The sequence below is a fragment of the Daucus carota genome, chromosome 9 (genome assembly GCF_001625215.2).
Source record: "Daucus carota subsp. sativus chromosome 9, DH1 v3.0, whole genome shotgun sequence".
NCBI classification, from domain to species: Eukaryota; Viridiplantae; Streptophyta; class Magnoliopsida; order Apiales; family Apiaceae; genus Daucus; species Daucus carota.
This window is the reverse complement of record NC_030389.2, coordinates 44,616,578-44,631,182: the sequence shown is the minus strand read 5'-3', so window position 1 is coordinate 44,631,182 and position 14,605 is coordinate 44,616,578. Positions and strand designations below refer to the sequence as shown.

The 14,605-nt window shown below is 34.5% G+C and overlaps 2 protein-coding genes across 3 annotated transcripts; one reads left to right on the top strand and one right to left on the bottom strand.

Moving 5' to 3' along the window:
• The first annotated feature begins 6,749 nt into the window (after positions 1-6,749).
• LOC108203113 (uncharacterized) lies at positions 6,750-11,825 on the top strand. Its single transcript, XM_017371860.2, has 9 exons — positions 6,750-7,240; positions 8,650-8,739; positions 8,852-9,325; positions 9,498-9,633; positions 9,796-9,958; positions 10,800-10,928; positions 11,047-11,229; positions 11,420-11,542; positions 11,657-11,825. Exons 1-9 carry the CDS (start codon positions 7,057-7,059, stop codon positions 11,762-11,764), a joined length of 1,590 nt encoding a protein of 529 aa, XP_017227349.1. The 5' UTR covers positions 6,750-7,056; the 3' UTR covers positions 11,765-11,825.
• A 46-nt stretch (positions 11,826-11,871) lies between these two features.
• LOC108203112 (LRR receptor-like serine/threonine-protein kinase FLS2) lies at positions 11,872-14,403 on the bottom strand. 2 transcript variants are annotated; one of them, XM_017371859.2, is made up of 2 exons: positions 13,135-14,403; positions 11,872-12,975 (listed from the first exon to the last, which is right to left on the bottom strand). In XM_017371859.2, the coding sequence occupies exons 1-2, from the start codon at positions 14,171-14,173 to the stop codon at positions 12,221-12,223; spliced, it is 1,794 nt and encodes a 597-aa protein (XP_017227348.1). In that variant the 5' UTR covers positions 14,174-14,403; the 3' UTR covers positions 11,872-12,220. The 2 variants fall into 2 exon arrangements, with proteins under 2 accessions (XP_017227348.1, XP_017227346.1); XM_017371857.2 differs by having other exon boundaries at positions 11,874-14,401.
• Positions 14,404-14,605: the final 202 nt, after the last annotated feature.

Sequence of the window (14,605 nt, the reverse complement as noted above, 5' to 3'; positions counted from 1 at the left end):
AGGAAATATTCTGTACACCAATTTAGAAAAATCTCGCATTAATACGCCAAAAGCTTTTTACGGTGTAGGATCTCGCTGATTTTTTATGTTGAGATTCTCAAACTTTGTTTTGTCATCTTGTTTTAAAAATTTATTGTTGCTGGAAAAAAGTGATTGAGTTGATAAGAAAATTGAGTAATAATTATTCAAGTTTGTTCTTTGTTGCCTAACACTAAGAATTTCTCTTTCGGGGGAACCAAATAATATTCCAAAGGCATATCATGTTAAAAAGTTATTATTATTGAAAGGAACTGATTTAGTTAATAAAAAGTTGTGGGAAAAAGAAAAGCAAAAAAGATAGATAATAATAATGTAAGTTTGTTCTTTGTTGCCAACATTTAAAAAGAAATTTTCTTTTAGGGAAATTCTTTCCATTACGAAAAGCTCGACTAAAAATAGTTATAAAAATTTGATCTCGACTGGATAAGATCAAATTTAATTATTTGATCGTCCTTTTATGATGGTCAAATTTATTTAGTTCCGTCGAATTTGATATCTTTTAGACGAATAGAAAGTTATTTTGCTCAAAATTTAATATTCAGAGACCAATTTTTCCGCATATTAATTACTGATGAACCAATTTTCATTTGTCAGGTTAAAATAATTAATATGAATAAAGCTGAAATCAAATTATATAATAATATAATTTCTTTTAGTACTGTAATAGCGGAGAGAGTAATGATAATGAGGATAGATCAAATACAGTGGTGTTTAATTGGCATTAAAAAGCCGGCAGAGAGTAAATGTATCCGGTGGTTGGATCATATGATGACCATACACACACATTAAATTTAAAAATCTGATAAATTTGTATCTGGAAGACTGCTAATAATAATATGAGCAATTTAATATTGACAGCCCACTCCACTGCCATTATCCAGCCCTCATTAAACCTCGACCTTGAATCTTAATCATGTACATGCCCTGCATGCATGCTTCGATTCTTTTAATTGTGTCTTGATTTTGTTACAGCGATTGCAGGAGAGGAGGGCTAAACGATCGACCAGACTTTTGGTCTAAATATTTTAGATCGAGGCTTCGAGTTAGGAAAAAAATCGAGTCACGGTTTTTGAAATTGAACTTAGTTTGGCAAAAAATTTGATAGGTTAGAATATGAGGTTTCGAAAATTAAACTTAGTTTGGCAAAAAATTTCATAGGTTAGAATTTGATTCGAATAGTGGAGCAGTAGGAATTAGTGGGAATAAGTATCCAGTTAACCCACCCCAACTCAGTCTCGATGAATATGTTTTATACATTATATAGGAGTATTAGTAAGAATAAATAATTAGGCTCATGAACTTAATGAAACATGTAATTTGAAATCTAGCTTAATAGTTCGACAAACAATTTGAATAGTTCGAGTTGATTTCAGCTCGCTATTATGATATTATCCCAGTCGAGTTTAGATATTTTTCTGATCAAATTCGAATAGCTGACGAATTTCTTCAATCGAACACCATTTGTTCTTTCTGAAATTTCGTGCTACCTAGAATTTCTAAGACGTGCATTTCACTTCACTCTATTCTCTGTATGGTCTACTTTTGTACAAGGAGAATGAAATGTTCTAGGTAAATCATTTTGAAGGTACTTCAATCTTAACAGTAATTGAGTATGGGATACTCCATGCTTTCGGCATTTGCTCATGTGTTAATTGCTTATATTATTTGTTAAAAGAATTATTATTTATATAAAAAAAACTCTGACAATAACGACAATAAAAATTTGAAACGACGTCAAATTTTTTTGGCAAAGTTGAAAGTTATTGGTTTAAAGTTGTCTCTGACTTTAAACTGCAAAATATATAAATTTTCACTGACCTTTTTTATAATGAGATTTATTCATAAACTATCTGTGAGTTACTTTTATTTTTATTATTAATCTCTCCATCCCAAATTAGATGAGCTAGTTGACTTTGAGCACGTAACTTAAGGTGCATTGACCGACAAGTTTCGAAATTTATTTTTAAAATTTTTTTTTTGTAAACGAAAATTTCATATTTGAACTTTTACCTGTAAAAATAAATTTTTAAAAATAAGTAATGCAGCTATACGATCAATGAATTTTAAAGCGCGTGCCCGAAATCAACGAGCTCATCTAATTTGGGATGGAGGGAGTATATTTTCAGTACCTCATAAGTCACTAATAAGTGAAATTATTCAAGCATCTTACCTTGTAATAAGCGAGAAAAAACTAAAAAATCCTCGTAGTATTAATTATTACCCAATTTTTACTGCCGAAAATGGTTCTGATAGAGTAAATTAATGGGCACATTTAGTGCTATTCGCAAATTTTGCGCAACTTAGTTTTCCAAGACATTGACCTTAGATTCACACACACACCTTTTTAATTATTGGCAACCTACTTTCAACTACTTGCACATTTCTTAAACGTCTGCCTAATCCTTGTCATTTTCAGCCTTTTGCTTGCACACATTTTATAGTTTTTGATTGCTCACATCTTACCTAGATCATTCCCTTTCTGACTAACTTAACCCTTAATTAATCAAGACTCCATCATTAGCACACTGCCCCATTTAGAGATCTAAATACTATACTCCGGTGATTTAGTTAAACACTTCTGCTAATTCTCGATCTGAACAACATAATCCTGTATATTTTAGTTTAACACTCTTTGCTAATTTTGAGTTAAGAGTTCCAAAGACGATGCTTCCACAATTTCGTTTGCACTTCTGCTAATTCTAACTTAAGTTTTGAGTGCATCCTATCAAACATCTCACAGAACTAGTTTTGATTAAACGAACGATATCGAGAGAGTTATTTGATAGATGTTCATATTTTGAATGACCATATATTTAGAATGACCATGATGTTCATACCTTGTAAGATTCATAAATTATACTCCCTCCGTCCCATCAGGATGTTTACGTTCATTGTTCGCACGTATTTTGAGTTTCTTATAAAGTATAGTTTAATAATGTTTTTTTTTATTTTTTTTAATAAGAGTTTAAACGTCAATTTTTTTTCATAATTTTTTTTTAAAAAAAAAAATATTATGGAACTATACTTTATAAGAGCATCAAAACGCGTGCAAAAAAGGTAACGTAAAGCACCTGGTGGGACGGAAGGAGTATTATACTCACTAGTTTTCAAAAAATATATTGTGATAAATCAAATTTAATAAATCGAATCGACAAAGCACCTCGTAAGATTAATCAATCAATTAACTATTTTTACAACCATTATTTTTAAGCAAAACCGCCATATTTTTAGTATCTCATGTTTCTAACATTCAATTCGAGATCTTACTATCGATATATTTCGTACGGCAACCAAATATTCCTTCCATCAAACCACAACAAATGAACAAATAGCAATCTACGAAAGTTGGTTCATGGGTAGGTAAGTGTTTTATAGCAAAGCCATAATAACATTGGACATGCAGGTGAAAAGCCTTGAATGTGGTAAGTCTGCTGTCAAATCTATCTTAAACTCTTAGCTTTAAATGGGTGTGCATATGATGACAATGTTGTACCACAATGCTTACAAATTTTTACTGCCTTGAATAGTGTACTGTGGAGGATCCGCTTTATAGTTTGCGAATCTTCCGCACACATTACGCTGTTTGGGTAAACCTCTGTCAGTGAAGAAAAGTACCGGCACTGTTTTGGTACGGTGTCCTAAAAGTGGCGTGTTTTTGGTTCAAAATATTTGAGGGGAAAATTTCAACCTCTTATTTTAAACATTTTGAATGTTGGACAACTTGTATATTTGTCAAATCTGCGATTCTCGTCCCGTCCAATTCAGATTTTTATATTTAGATTGGATGCTGAAGATTAAAAAATATAGAACATAGAAATGAGAAAACTAGAATAATAATGAGACCGATGATATTTAACATATAAAATTTTTCATATTAACATTTTCAATTTTTCAATTTTTTTTATTATAGTAGCATCTTCGAGTATTTTTTTATGAAATTTTCCTTATTATTCATGATCGATGTAAAGATATTTTATAGATTCATTTTAATTGCGATTACGTTGAATGTACCCAAATTTGCACCATCAACGAAAAACATGTAACAACTATGACACGTCTAAAATGAAACACTAAAATTTAATTAATATATCTCCAACTAGTAAATTTCTCTCAATTATCTTTGAACTATTTAAGATTATTTCATACATTAATTTCGATTTCGGAATACGTCCAAAACACTAAGGGGCCGTTAAGGAAACGGAATAAATTCTGAAAGCGAAACAAAGAGAAAGGAAAGGAATGATGCTAAATTGTATTACCTGTTTGGTTTTGATCTACAAACGGAATGAAAAATTATATGATTATTCTTATATTTGATTTTTAAATATTAAATAATATCAAAAAAGTCAAATATATTTACGTTTATAATTTGATATATTTTATCATTTAATAATTTCATTAGTTTTATAAATATCTTGACTTATAAATTATACTCAAATTATTTTTAATATGTAAAAACTAAATTAAAATTTATTTTTGATCTTCAAAAATATTTTATATATTATTTATTAATGTTATTGATTTTTGAAATAAATTATAATTGAAAATAGAATAAGAATCAGGAAAGGGAAAAGAAATACCTGGTGTGGGGTGGGGAATGGATCATTGAGAGATTTGGGATAAACCTAAAACCAAAATAAGGGAAAGAGAATGACAGATTTCATGAAACAAACAACAACAGAGGAAATGAAACGGGTTGTTTCCCTTTCTCTTTGTCAGTTACCCCTAACCAAACGACCCTGAGTGGGTGTTTGGTAAAAACTTATAAGCCAGCTTCCGCATTATAAGTTATGAACACTTATTCATATCGTTTGTATAATAAGTCAAGAAGCACTTATAAAAAGTTAGGAATGCTAGCTTTTGTTTCAGGGTTTCTACTTATTTCCCAAACACTTTAATCACTTATAAGTCTTATCTTACTTTTAACTTATACTCTATTTATTTATTTTAAGCAAAAAACATTTATTTTAAGCTCACGGTCCCTAAATTTTAATCCGAAAATTCAGAAAAGAGCCTCTTGTCTCCAAAGAGAAGGCGAACATGACACCAACAAAAGCCAAGCAAGGGCAACAAAAATGCAGTACCATCCGCGGCCAGAAGGGTCAGAACATTGTAATCACAGAAACGAAAGAGGCGAGAGCCAAACACGGCCTTAATAGATTCAAACAAATTTAGATTTTGTGACAGACAGCTGAGACAATAACGTTTGAAGATCCAATAAAAGCACTTCATTCAGTCCACACGAACAAACGCATCATCTTACGTTTCATCACCGGACCCCACTTGTCACACGTTTACATGAACATTTGACCGCTTTGTCACTCCCACCTAATTCGGTTTTATTACCGCTATTTAATCGTGATTATGTGCCTAAGTTTGCGTTTAGTGGTCTTGAAGCGGTGGTTTAAGGTTAGTTATTACGTTGGTTTAAGGAGGGCTTCACTTTTCTGTCGGCATTGTAGACTTTTAGAAAAATAAAAATATCTGGTACTCTCTCTTTTTTTTTCTTTTTTTTTTATTTGCAATGTCGAGACTGTTCATAACATGACATAAATCACTAATTTACGTTAAATTTGTAAGACTAAATATAATCGTGAGTGATCTTGTTGGATTCGTATTCACGAGTATGTTAATAGGGTTAAGTTTATATATATATATATATATATATATTTGAAATGATTAAGTTTTTATATTTGATATCAATACGAAACTAAAGATATTAACGATTAAAAGTGTGTATTGGCAAACGTGTCAAAGACAAACATGAAATATATTAAGAGACGGAGGGTGAAATACATATTATTGACTGCGAATGTGTAACATAGAATATGAAAATATAAAGGCATATATTTATTTAGATATTCGAGGATTAAACTTCAAGTATTTTTTGGTGAATACATGTACAAGCTTGTAAATTAGTATTTATTTAAATAATGGAATTGAGAATCGGAAAAAGCAAAACATAAATTTTATTATTAAACTATTCAGTTGCACTCGTTTTTTTATTTCGTTTTGAAGTGCGATGATTTCTTTTAGAAAAGGTCAAAGAATCTCAAGAATCTTTACGAATTCATTAAATCATCGAAATAGAGATTGCCGGATATTTCAATTTTTGAAATTTCATTGAAAGACTAAAGATTTCACGATTGTGAAAAGAGTCCACACAAAATTAAAATCTCATTAAAATTTATAAATTATGTGATTTTATATATTATTATATAAAAGTGAGTAAATTTACGATGCCGACTAAAATTTTCAAATTTTCTCAAAATGACGACTGCTATGCAAAATAGTAAAAATTTAGCCGATCATTTTATCCGTCTTCCGTCAACTGATGTTAACGATATGGCCTTCAGTATTAAATATTAAAAATTAAACTTCTGTTTGATAATTGAATTTTCAAAGTTTCATAAAATATCAGTTAATAATCGGCTCGTACTTTATGTAAATCAGAAAATTTAATCAAAATTTTTAAATTTACTCTTTAATTTATAATACCAACATAATTGGTTAACTAGAACTACTACTTCAAAAAAAACGGAAGAAAAAATTGATTAAATTTCTCTTAAATTCCATAACAAATTACTATTCTATAGAAATTCGAATACTTTAACTACCACTTTGTTGTGTAAAAGGATATAAATACGAAAAGAAATTACGGAGGAAAGAAAGAAGCATATAAATATGAATTTAACGTAACGCTTCTGCCGTCAAATAATGCTACGATATTTCAATTGACTTCATCTCTATACGCCTAGCCTAGCTCCTCCAATTCACCGAATTCATCTACAGATAAATCTACACATCCCTATATTTAATACACAAATTTTATATTCACAAAAGTGGCGAAAGCTTTTGATGTGATACACACAGAGAGATATTTATTTATTCAAAGGGTTGATCGAAACACGAAATTCCCATCTCTTGTGTTTCACGTTTGATCGCTTGGTGATCGAATAATATTTATTTATGCGTAGAGAGATTGTGGAGATTGTGTGTGTGGAAGAGTGTGTGTAGATGGGAGGGTGTACGTCGAGGCCGGAGAGTTGTGTGGGAGGGAGGAAGGGGAAGAAGTTGAGGAGGAAGAGGAGAGGTGGTGCTAAGCGCAGGGCTTCTTCTCGGTTGTATGCGTCAGCGTCTTCGGGTGGAGCTCAATCTGATGAGGTGGTTAGCAGGAAAGTTGAGGGTCTTGGTTGTAATGGTGAGAATCTCTCTCTCTCTCTCTCTCTCTCTCTCTCCCTCTCTCTCTCTCTCCCTCTCTCCCTCTCTCTCTCTCTCTCTCTCCCTCTCTCTCTCTGTATATGTAAATCTTTTGGGTGTGTGGAGTGTTAAACTATGCTTGTATGGTGTCTGATTCTTGAAATTGTTAGTGGGCTGTGTTTGTTTTGAACTTGTTAAGAGTGATTTTTTTAATTTTGATGAAATTCTTGAAATTTGGTTAGTGCATTTTTTCTGTGTAGAGTGTAAAGGGATGCTTTATGGTCATTGATTCATGACATAGTTGGTGGATTGTTTTTGTTTTGAACTGTTTAAGAGTGATGAATAGATTGAAACTAAATTCTTGAATTTTAGCTAGTTTTAGTTGGATGCATATTTTGTTGATTCGTTGAAGATGAGAAAGTCAATTTCTTTTTCTCATTCGACTACTATATGATGGAATCTTCTGTTTCGTGATTATTTATATTAAGATGTTAAACTTGTTTAATCTATGAAGTTTAGCTGTTTGAAATTGATATAGTGCTAGAGGGGTGGTTACGGGTACAATGCAGTTATGTAAGTGATCATATAGCTGTAATAATTTGAACATTTGTGGAAGATGTGATGAAAACTATGCTGCATTGCAGTTGTAGCTGGAGTGTGGATTTATAAAGTTTGCTGTCAAACAGTCTTTTATGGTGTTGGGGGAAGCATGTGTGCAATGAAAATTTGTGAAAAAAAATTAAAGATCAAGGAAACGAGGATAAGAGAAAAGGCCGCAAGAGTGTGCAAATTTTATATAGGAGATTTGTAAAGAAAATGAGTAGAAGTAGGAATGATTTTCTGAGGCTTCCAATCCCGAATTTGTGGTATTGAGCTCTAGTTTATATCTTTACGTATGATATGGAGGGCGGACTGATATGAACATTTACCTTCAAAACTGTCTGAATTCGATTTCATTCCTTTCAGCAAAAGAGTTCAGTAGTAATGGACTGCGGTTTGCAAATAAATAAGCCTTTAGTATTTTTAACAACTTTAATGGTGTGAAGATCAGATCTAGGATTTATAATGAGATGATGAGATCTTCCTTCAGGAAACTATTTCTGCATCTTCCCTTGATTTCTTGATAGTGCTTATAGTAAAAGATGTCATGTAATTTGATGTGATTTGCAATTACACGGACGGGGCTAGGGGTAGGATTTGGAATGAAGCTGGGGATGTCATCTTTAGTTTCTCTTGCAATTCATTTTACTGCATATCCTTGGAAGTATATCAGAAGTTAGGGTACTCTAGCTTAGACTTTCTATTGTATCTCAAAGTCTGTACCATTATTAAACATTCTATAGATTTTCGGTGAAATTGCAATGCCCGATGCTTATTTTTTGGAAGATTACTAATATGTCACGGTATCAGCAAAAGGAAGCTTGGATGACATGTGGTTCGACTCTGCTGCAATACTTGAATCTGACTGTAGCGATGACGATTTCCAAAGCATTTCTGATGGTATATTAATATACATTTTTCAGTAAATAATACTCTGTATAGATCTGAAATGAATTTATTACATTCATTAACTGCATACTCATGAAGTTATGGATGCAATGTTTGTTCACAGACGTGTCATCACAACATGAGTCCGAAGCTGCATCCAGATTAAGTATTTCTTCACTTAAAGATGCTCATCATAGAAATGGTGATGCCAATGTACCCTATCCCCACCACTCTGCACAACTGCAAAAACAAGAAGACTACTCAGCAGGCCATTCTGCACGCAACTCTGTCAGTGACACTTCCGGAGGTTCTTTGCATCGAGGAGAGCAAGACTCACGCCTGAGATCTGATGGGACTTCTCATGACAACTCAGTTTTCGTGGATGAAACCTCATCTGTTGAAGGAAGTGGAGGCAGAGGGGATGATTTATTGGATAATTGTGGAATTATCCCAAACAACTGTTTGCCCTGTCTAGCTTCCACTGTTCCCACAGTTGAGAAGAGAAGGTCTTTCAGCTCAAGTCCACCTCATGCAAAGAAAAAAGCAGCGATTAAACTTTCTTTCAAGTGGAAGGAGGGCAATTCTAGTTCCAGTTTACGTGAGTGCTACTGTTCCTTGTTATCACTTAAGCTATTACATGTATTGAAGTGATTATCTGTAATTATTACTTGATAATTGCAAACAGAACGTGCACACCCTATCAAGTTTTTTAGTGTATAATTCAAAAGGATCAAGTTAGTATCTCTTATCCACTTTCTGGTTTCCTTCAGTTTCTTCAAAGATGCTTATCAAGAGACCTATAGCTGGTTCACAAGTACCTTTTTGTCCGGCTGACAAGAAAATGCCTGATTCATGGTCACAAATTGCTGCGAGTACTTTCAGAGTCAGAGGAGAGAATTATTTAAGGTGAGAGCACAAGCAACTAGTGCATCAATTTACATGTAGGCCACGTTGAATGAGAAGGCCTATGGGGAAGTTGGATGCATTTCCATTTTAATATTTCGTATTAGATACTTCTATCTACTTTGAAATTCTCTTTCATGTTTTGACTCAATTTTTTTTCATCAGGGACAAAAAAAAGGATCTTGCTCCCAGCCATGCTGCATATAATCCATTTGGGGTTGATGTATACTTATCTCAAAGGAAAATTGATCACATTGCTCGATTTGTGGGACTACCTAATATTAGTTCGTATGGAGAACTCCCTCCAATCCTTGTCGTAAATTGTCAGGTACCTTCTATTCATACTTTTGCCTCAGCTCGTGTTTATGGTTTTTCACCTCTTCAGAATCCCCACTGAGGTCAGGAATTCCAAGAAAGTAATATCTGTTGATTTTGCTAATTTACAAACCTCTTTCTCTTGTTCTTAAGTATGTTTGTTCGCTCAATCAACCTATTAGCACTAATTGCTGAAATTGTGATGGCCTTGTTACCTGAATAAACCTGGAAGTGTCCAACATGAATCTGTGTCCAAGTGTCGACTCAACTATATATTGAAAATTTTGCATCTTTTTTGGACTATTTTAAAGAGCACTGTACATACCCACTTCTCCGAGTGTCAGTTTCCTCGACAAGGGTACAGAAACAAAATCGAAGAGTTCGGGTAACAGAGGAGATGGATGAGAATCATTCCAGGTTTTAGTTGCCGTAATGTAATATATCCAAATCTTGGAATACTAGAATTGGGTAGCCACCTTATATAGCAGATACAAGGACGCTCATGCAACAACTTGATTAGAAAACCTACCTTTAATGTGTCTTCCTGTTTACGGTTTTCTGACTTCTGCTTCAACTTGCTATGCATCTATATTCAGCATTCCCTTGCTTTTAGGGTCCCCCTTGATCGAATTAAGGACCTCCTCTGACCTTTGTATATGTTGCTGCTACCTTTAATGTCCTAATCAGCCTCCAGCTACTTCTACTGTTTATAAAACCATTTTTGTTTCTTGCAATACTTAAGAGTTGAGTTAGGACCGGAAATTCAAATTTTCATAATGATTCAAGGGGTTCATTTGTAATACAGATAATTTAGTTTTCTAAGCATTTTTCTTTTGCTCTTGATTTTTGTACAGATTCCATTGTATCCTGCAGCTCTCTTCCAGAGCGAAACTGACGGGGAAGGAATAAATTTTGTCTTGTACTTCAAACTTTCCGAAAGTTACTCTAAAGAACTTCCATCTCATTGTAAAGAAGGGATAAAAGTAAGATGAAACCTTTTCAGTATGCTATTTCTATTCCTTGCGAGTATTATTTGTGTGGAGATATTTTAATTTTGTATAATATGTTTATCCTTCTGAATCCTTTGTTTTGTACCACCAGAAGCTAATTGATGATGAAGTAGAAAAGGTTAAAGGTTCATCTGTACCATTCCGGGAAAGGTTAAAAATATTGGGTCGTGTAGTAAACGTGGATGACCTTCAGTTAAGTGCAGCCGAGAGAAAACTGATGCATGCTTACAATGAAAAACCCGTTCTTTCACGTCCCCAGCATGAGTTCTACTTGGTAAGTTTGTACTGTGATTCTTCATACCAAGACAACAATTCCAGATGCTTTTTCTTAAATTCCCTCCGGTGATATATTTCCTTATTTAAGAAAATGGATAGAACCAGAGGGTTGTGGAACGTGTAGTGTATGAGAGGATATTAAAAAAATAATTTAGCTACTTCTCATAAAAAAATTACTACTTTTTCAGGGAGAAAATTATTTGGAGATCGATTTAGACATGCACAGATTTGGTTACATATCTAGGAAAGGCTTTGGAGCATTTCTAGATAGACTAAAGCACTGCATATTGGACTTCGGCCTTACGATTCAGGCAAGTCATATAATACCTAAACAACTATGATTACTTTCATGTACTAGATTCATGTTTGCACAGTCAGACTATTTAGGCTCTGCTATTGCTAACAATTTTTTTTTGTTTACCCAGGGAAATAAACCTGAAGAGTTACCGGAGCAGATCTTATGTTGTGTGCGGTTAAATGAAATTGACTATTCTAATTACCAGAAGCTAGGGTTGAGTCAGGAGTCCCCTTGATTAGTGTATGAACTTTAAGGTCATTCAGATAGTAATATATGAAAAGAGTCGCTTTTGAGTATTTTTTGCAGTTTTCCTTTTTCTTTATATTTGCAACTCAAGTTTACACATATTCTTGTGCTCGCTAGTATGTCCTTATGATTCTCCTTATACATCAAGTTTAGAAATAAGGGAGGGGCGGGGGTGTTAGAAGAAAAAAATGAAAGCTTTTGAAATTGGCCTGGTTCACGACCCTCACAACTTACAATACCCTACCTTTCTGTCCCTGGTGAAGTTTGACAAGATGCTGCAAACGAATTCTAGAATGTATATCTGTGTGTGCCTGTATATCCACAAATGCCCTTCTATGTTTATGAGCATATACAGGATTTATAGTTTACCAAGAATACTGAGCCCTATAATGTACTAGATTTATATCATTTCCTTGCATCTGGTGTTAGAGCAGTAGATGAGAACTCAAGACATACAAGGATCCAGGGGTTTTCCGCACAGACCTTTATTTCCAGAGTAAGTACTTCGTGGAAAATCACTTAGAGGCTTGCCCAAAGGAATTCTCCCTACAAGTAGATTATCTGACACATCCAGCTCTTTCAACCTTCTCAAATTCAGAAACTGATTTGGTATATTACCAGTAATCTGATTCTTCTGCAGCTTTAGTCTTTCTAAAGAGTGTGCATTTGCTAGAGATATTGGCAACTGTGAGCTTAACTCATTGTAGCTCAAATCTAGACTGTCCACTGATTTTAACTTCCCTATCAAAGTCGGAATTCTTCCATTGAAATGGTTGTGCGACAAATTCAGATACTGTATCCCCGTTTGTGATCCTCTGCCAATCTGTTCGATGCCACTTGTAAACCTATTGTCAGAAAGATCAATATAAGTCAAAGAACCTTCAAATCTACTTTGTATATGAAAAACCTCATTGATTGTGCCTGTTAGCTTGTTTGAGTGGATGTCGAGCACTGTCAAGCTTCCTAAGTTTGTAATTGTTTTTGGAATTGTAGAAGTTAGCGAGTTTCTTGAGAGGTTCAAGCTCCATATCTGAGTCAAGTTTCCAAACCAAGTAGGAATCTCTCCTGTGAGGTGGTTTTCTGATAAGTCCAGCACCTGTAGTGAGCTAGAGGCTTTCTGCAGGTAATCTGGGATCTCACCTCGAATTCCACATCCAGCCAAGTAGATTTGAGAGAGCGATGGTAATCCCAGGAGCCACTCTGGGATCACAGAGAGGTTTATGTCGTTGAAAGACAAATCTAATATTTGAAGGTTTAGAAGCAATGATAATTCATGGGGTAATGGTTCTTGAAGCATATTGTTTGATATAGTTAGAGCTAGAAGCTGAGACAAATGACCTAGTGAACTAGGAATCTGACCTGAGAAGTTATTTCCATCTAGGTATAACTCTGATAGAGACCTTAGAGTTCCCAAACTATAAGGAATAGGCCCTTCGAGTTGATTATTTGATAAGGAAACTCTTTGAAGAGAGGTGAGAAATCCGAAGGCTGAGGGTAGCCTTCCGCTGAGACGATTATTCTGCAATCTTAGAAATTTTAGAGCAGACATTTGACCTGCTATGGTAGGGAAAGGGATCTCCCCTTCAAGATTGTTGGTATTTAAGTACATAGTTGAAATGAATGTGAGCTTACATATGGAAGATGGAATCGTTCCGGATAGCGAATTGTTTGAAAGATCTAGCTCCTCCAAGAACTGCAAATTACCAATGTCAGCTGGTATATTGCCAGTAAGAGAATTTTGGTGTAAATCCAGAGACAACATGTTGGTCAAGTTTGTAATGGATTCTGGGATTGCACCTGAAAATTGGTTTGTGTGTAGATACAATCTTCTCAGAGACTTGAGACTTCCTAGGCTAGAAGGAAGGGACCTAGAAAAGCTGTTCTCATGCAAGTACAATCCTTCAAGATTTGACAGCTTACCGATAGATTCAGGCAATGAACCACTAAGTCTGTTACCAAAAAGAGTGAGCTCTCTAAGTTTAGGAAGATGAAAGCCTATCTGTGGAGGAATCTGGCCAGTGAGATGAGAGAGCGCGGAGAGATCTATAACCTCCAGGGAAACCATTAGCGTAATGGAAGGAGATAGCCATCCTTCCATATAAGTCTGATCAGGAGCATCTCCAGAAGTAATGAATCCTGGGAGATATAGCTTGTTCACCCTCCCTGTCTTGTTATCACAAGATACGCCGTCCCAAATACAGCACCTTTCCCCAGTCCATGTCTCCAGGCGGCCTGAGGTGTCCGACTTGATTGATGCCTTGAAATCCTTGAGTCCCTTGAGGTCATCAAGGTGGCATTCTTCCTTGTCGAGCAATATTCTGCTTTCTGCTGCACTAACTGAAACGAGCATTACATAAACCCATAATGCGCGAGAGACCAGATAGCTAGATGATCCCATTGGTCGAAAAATCTGGTTTTTTAACAGGAGAGTATGATTAGCTACCCTCAGAGCCCCAGTGAGCCAGTGTCTGAGTGACAAGATAAGCAAGAAAACAAGGTTATGGAACAGAACAAGGTAAAGAAACAGAGTTTAGGGTCAAAGATCTCAAGATGCTTTTTCTTTTTTGTCTTCTTTTCTCTTTACAGTTTGTAGTGCTATAATTAACAAACACATGTATGTCTGATTTTGATGCTTTTGTCATGGCCAAGAACTTATTAAGATTCGATAAGGCATCCAAATATTTAACTGACACAGACAGGATTCTCTTGTTGTTTAACTTAGTTCTACTAGATTGAGATTTGAGAGGAGCCAAAACACATTGCCTTGAGAAGCTGCATATCATGTTCCTCAAAATCAGGCTAGATTACATTAGATTAATACTCCCTCCAT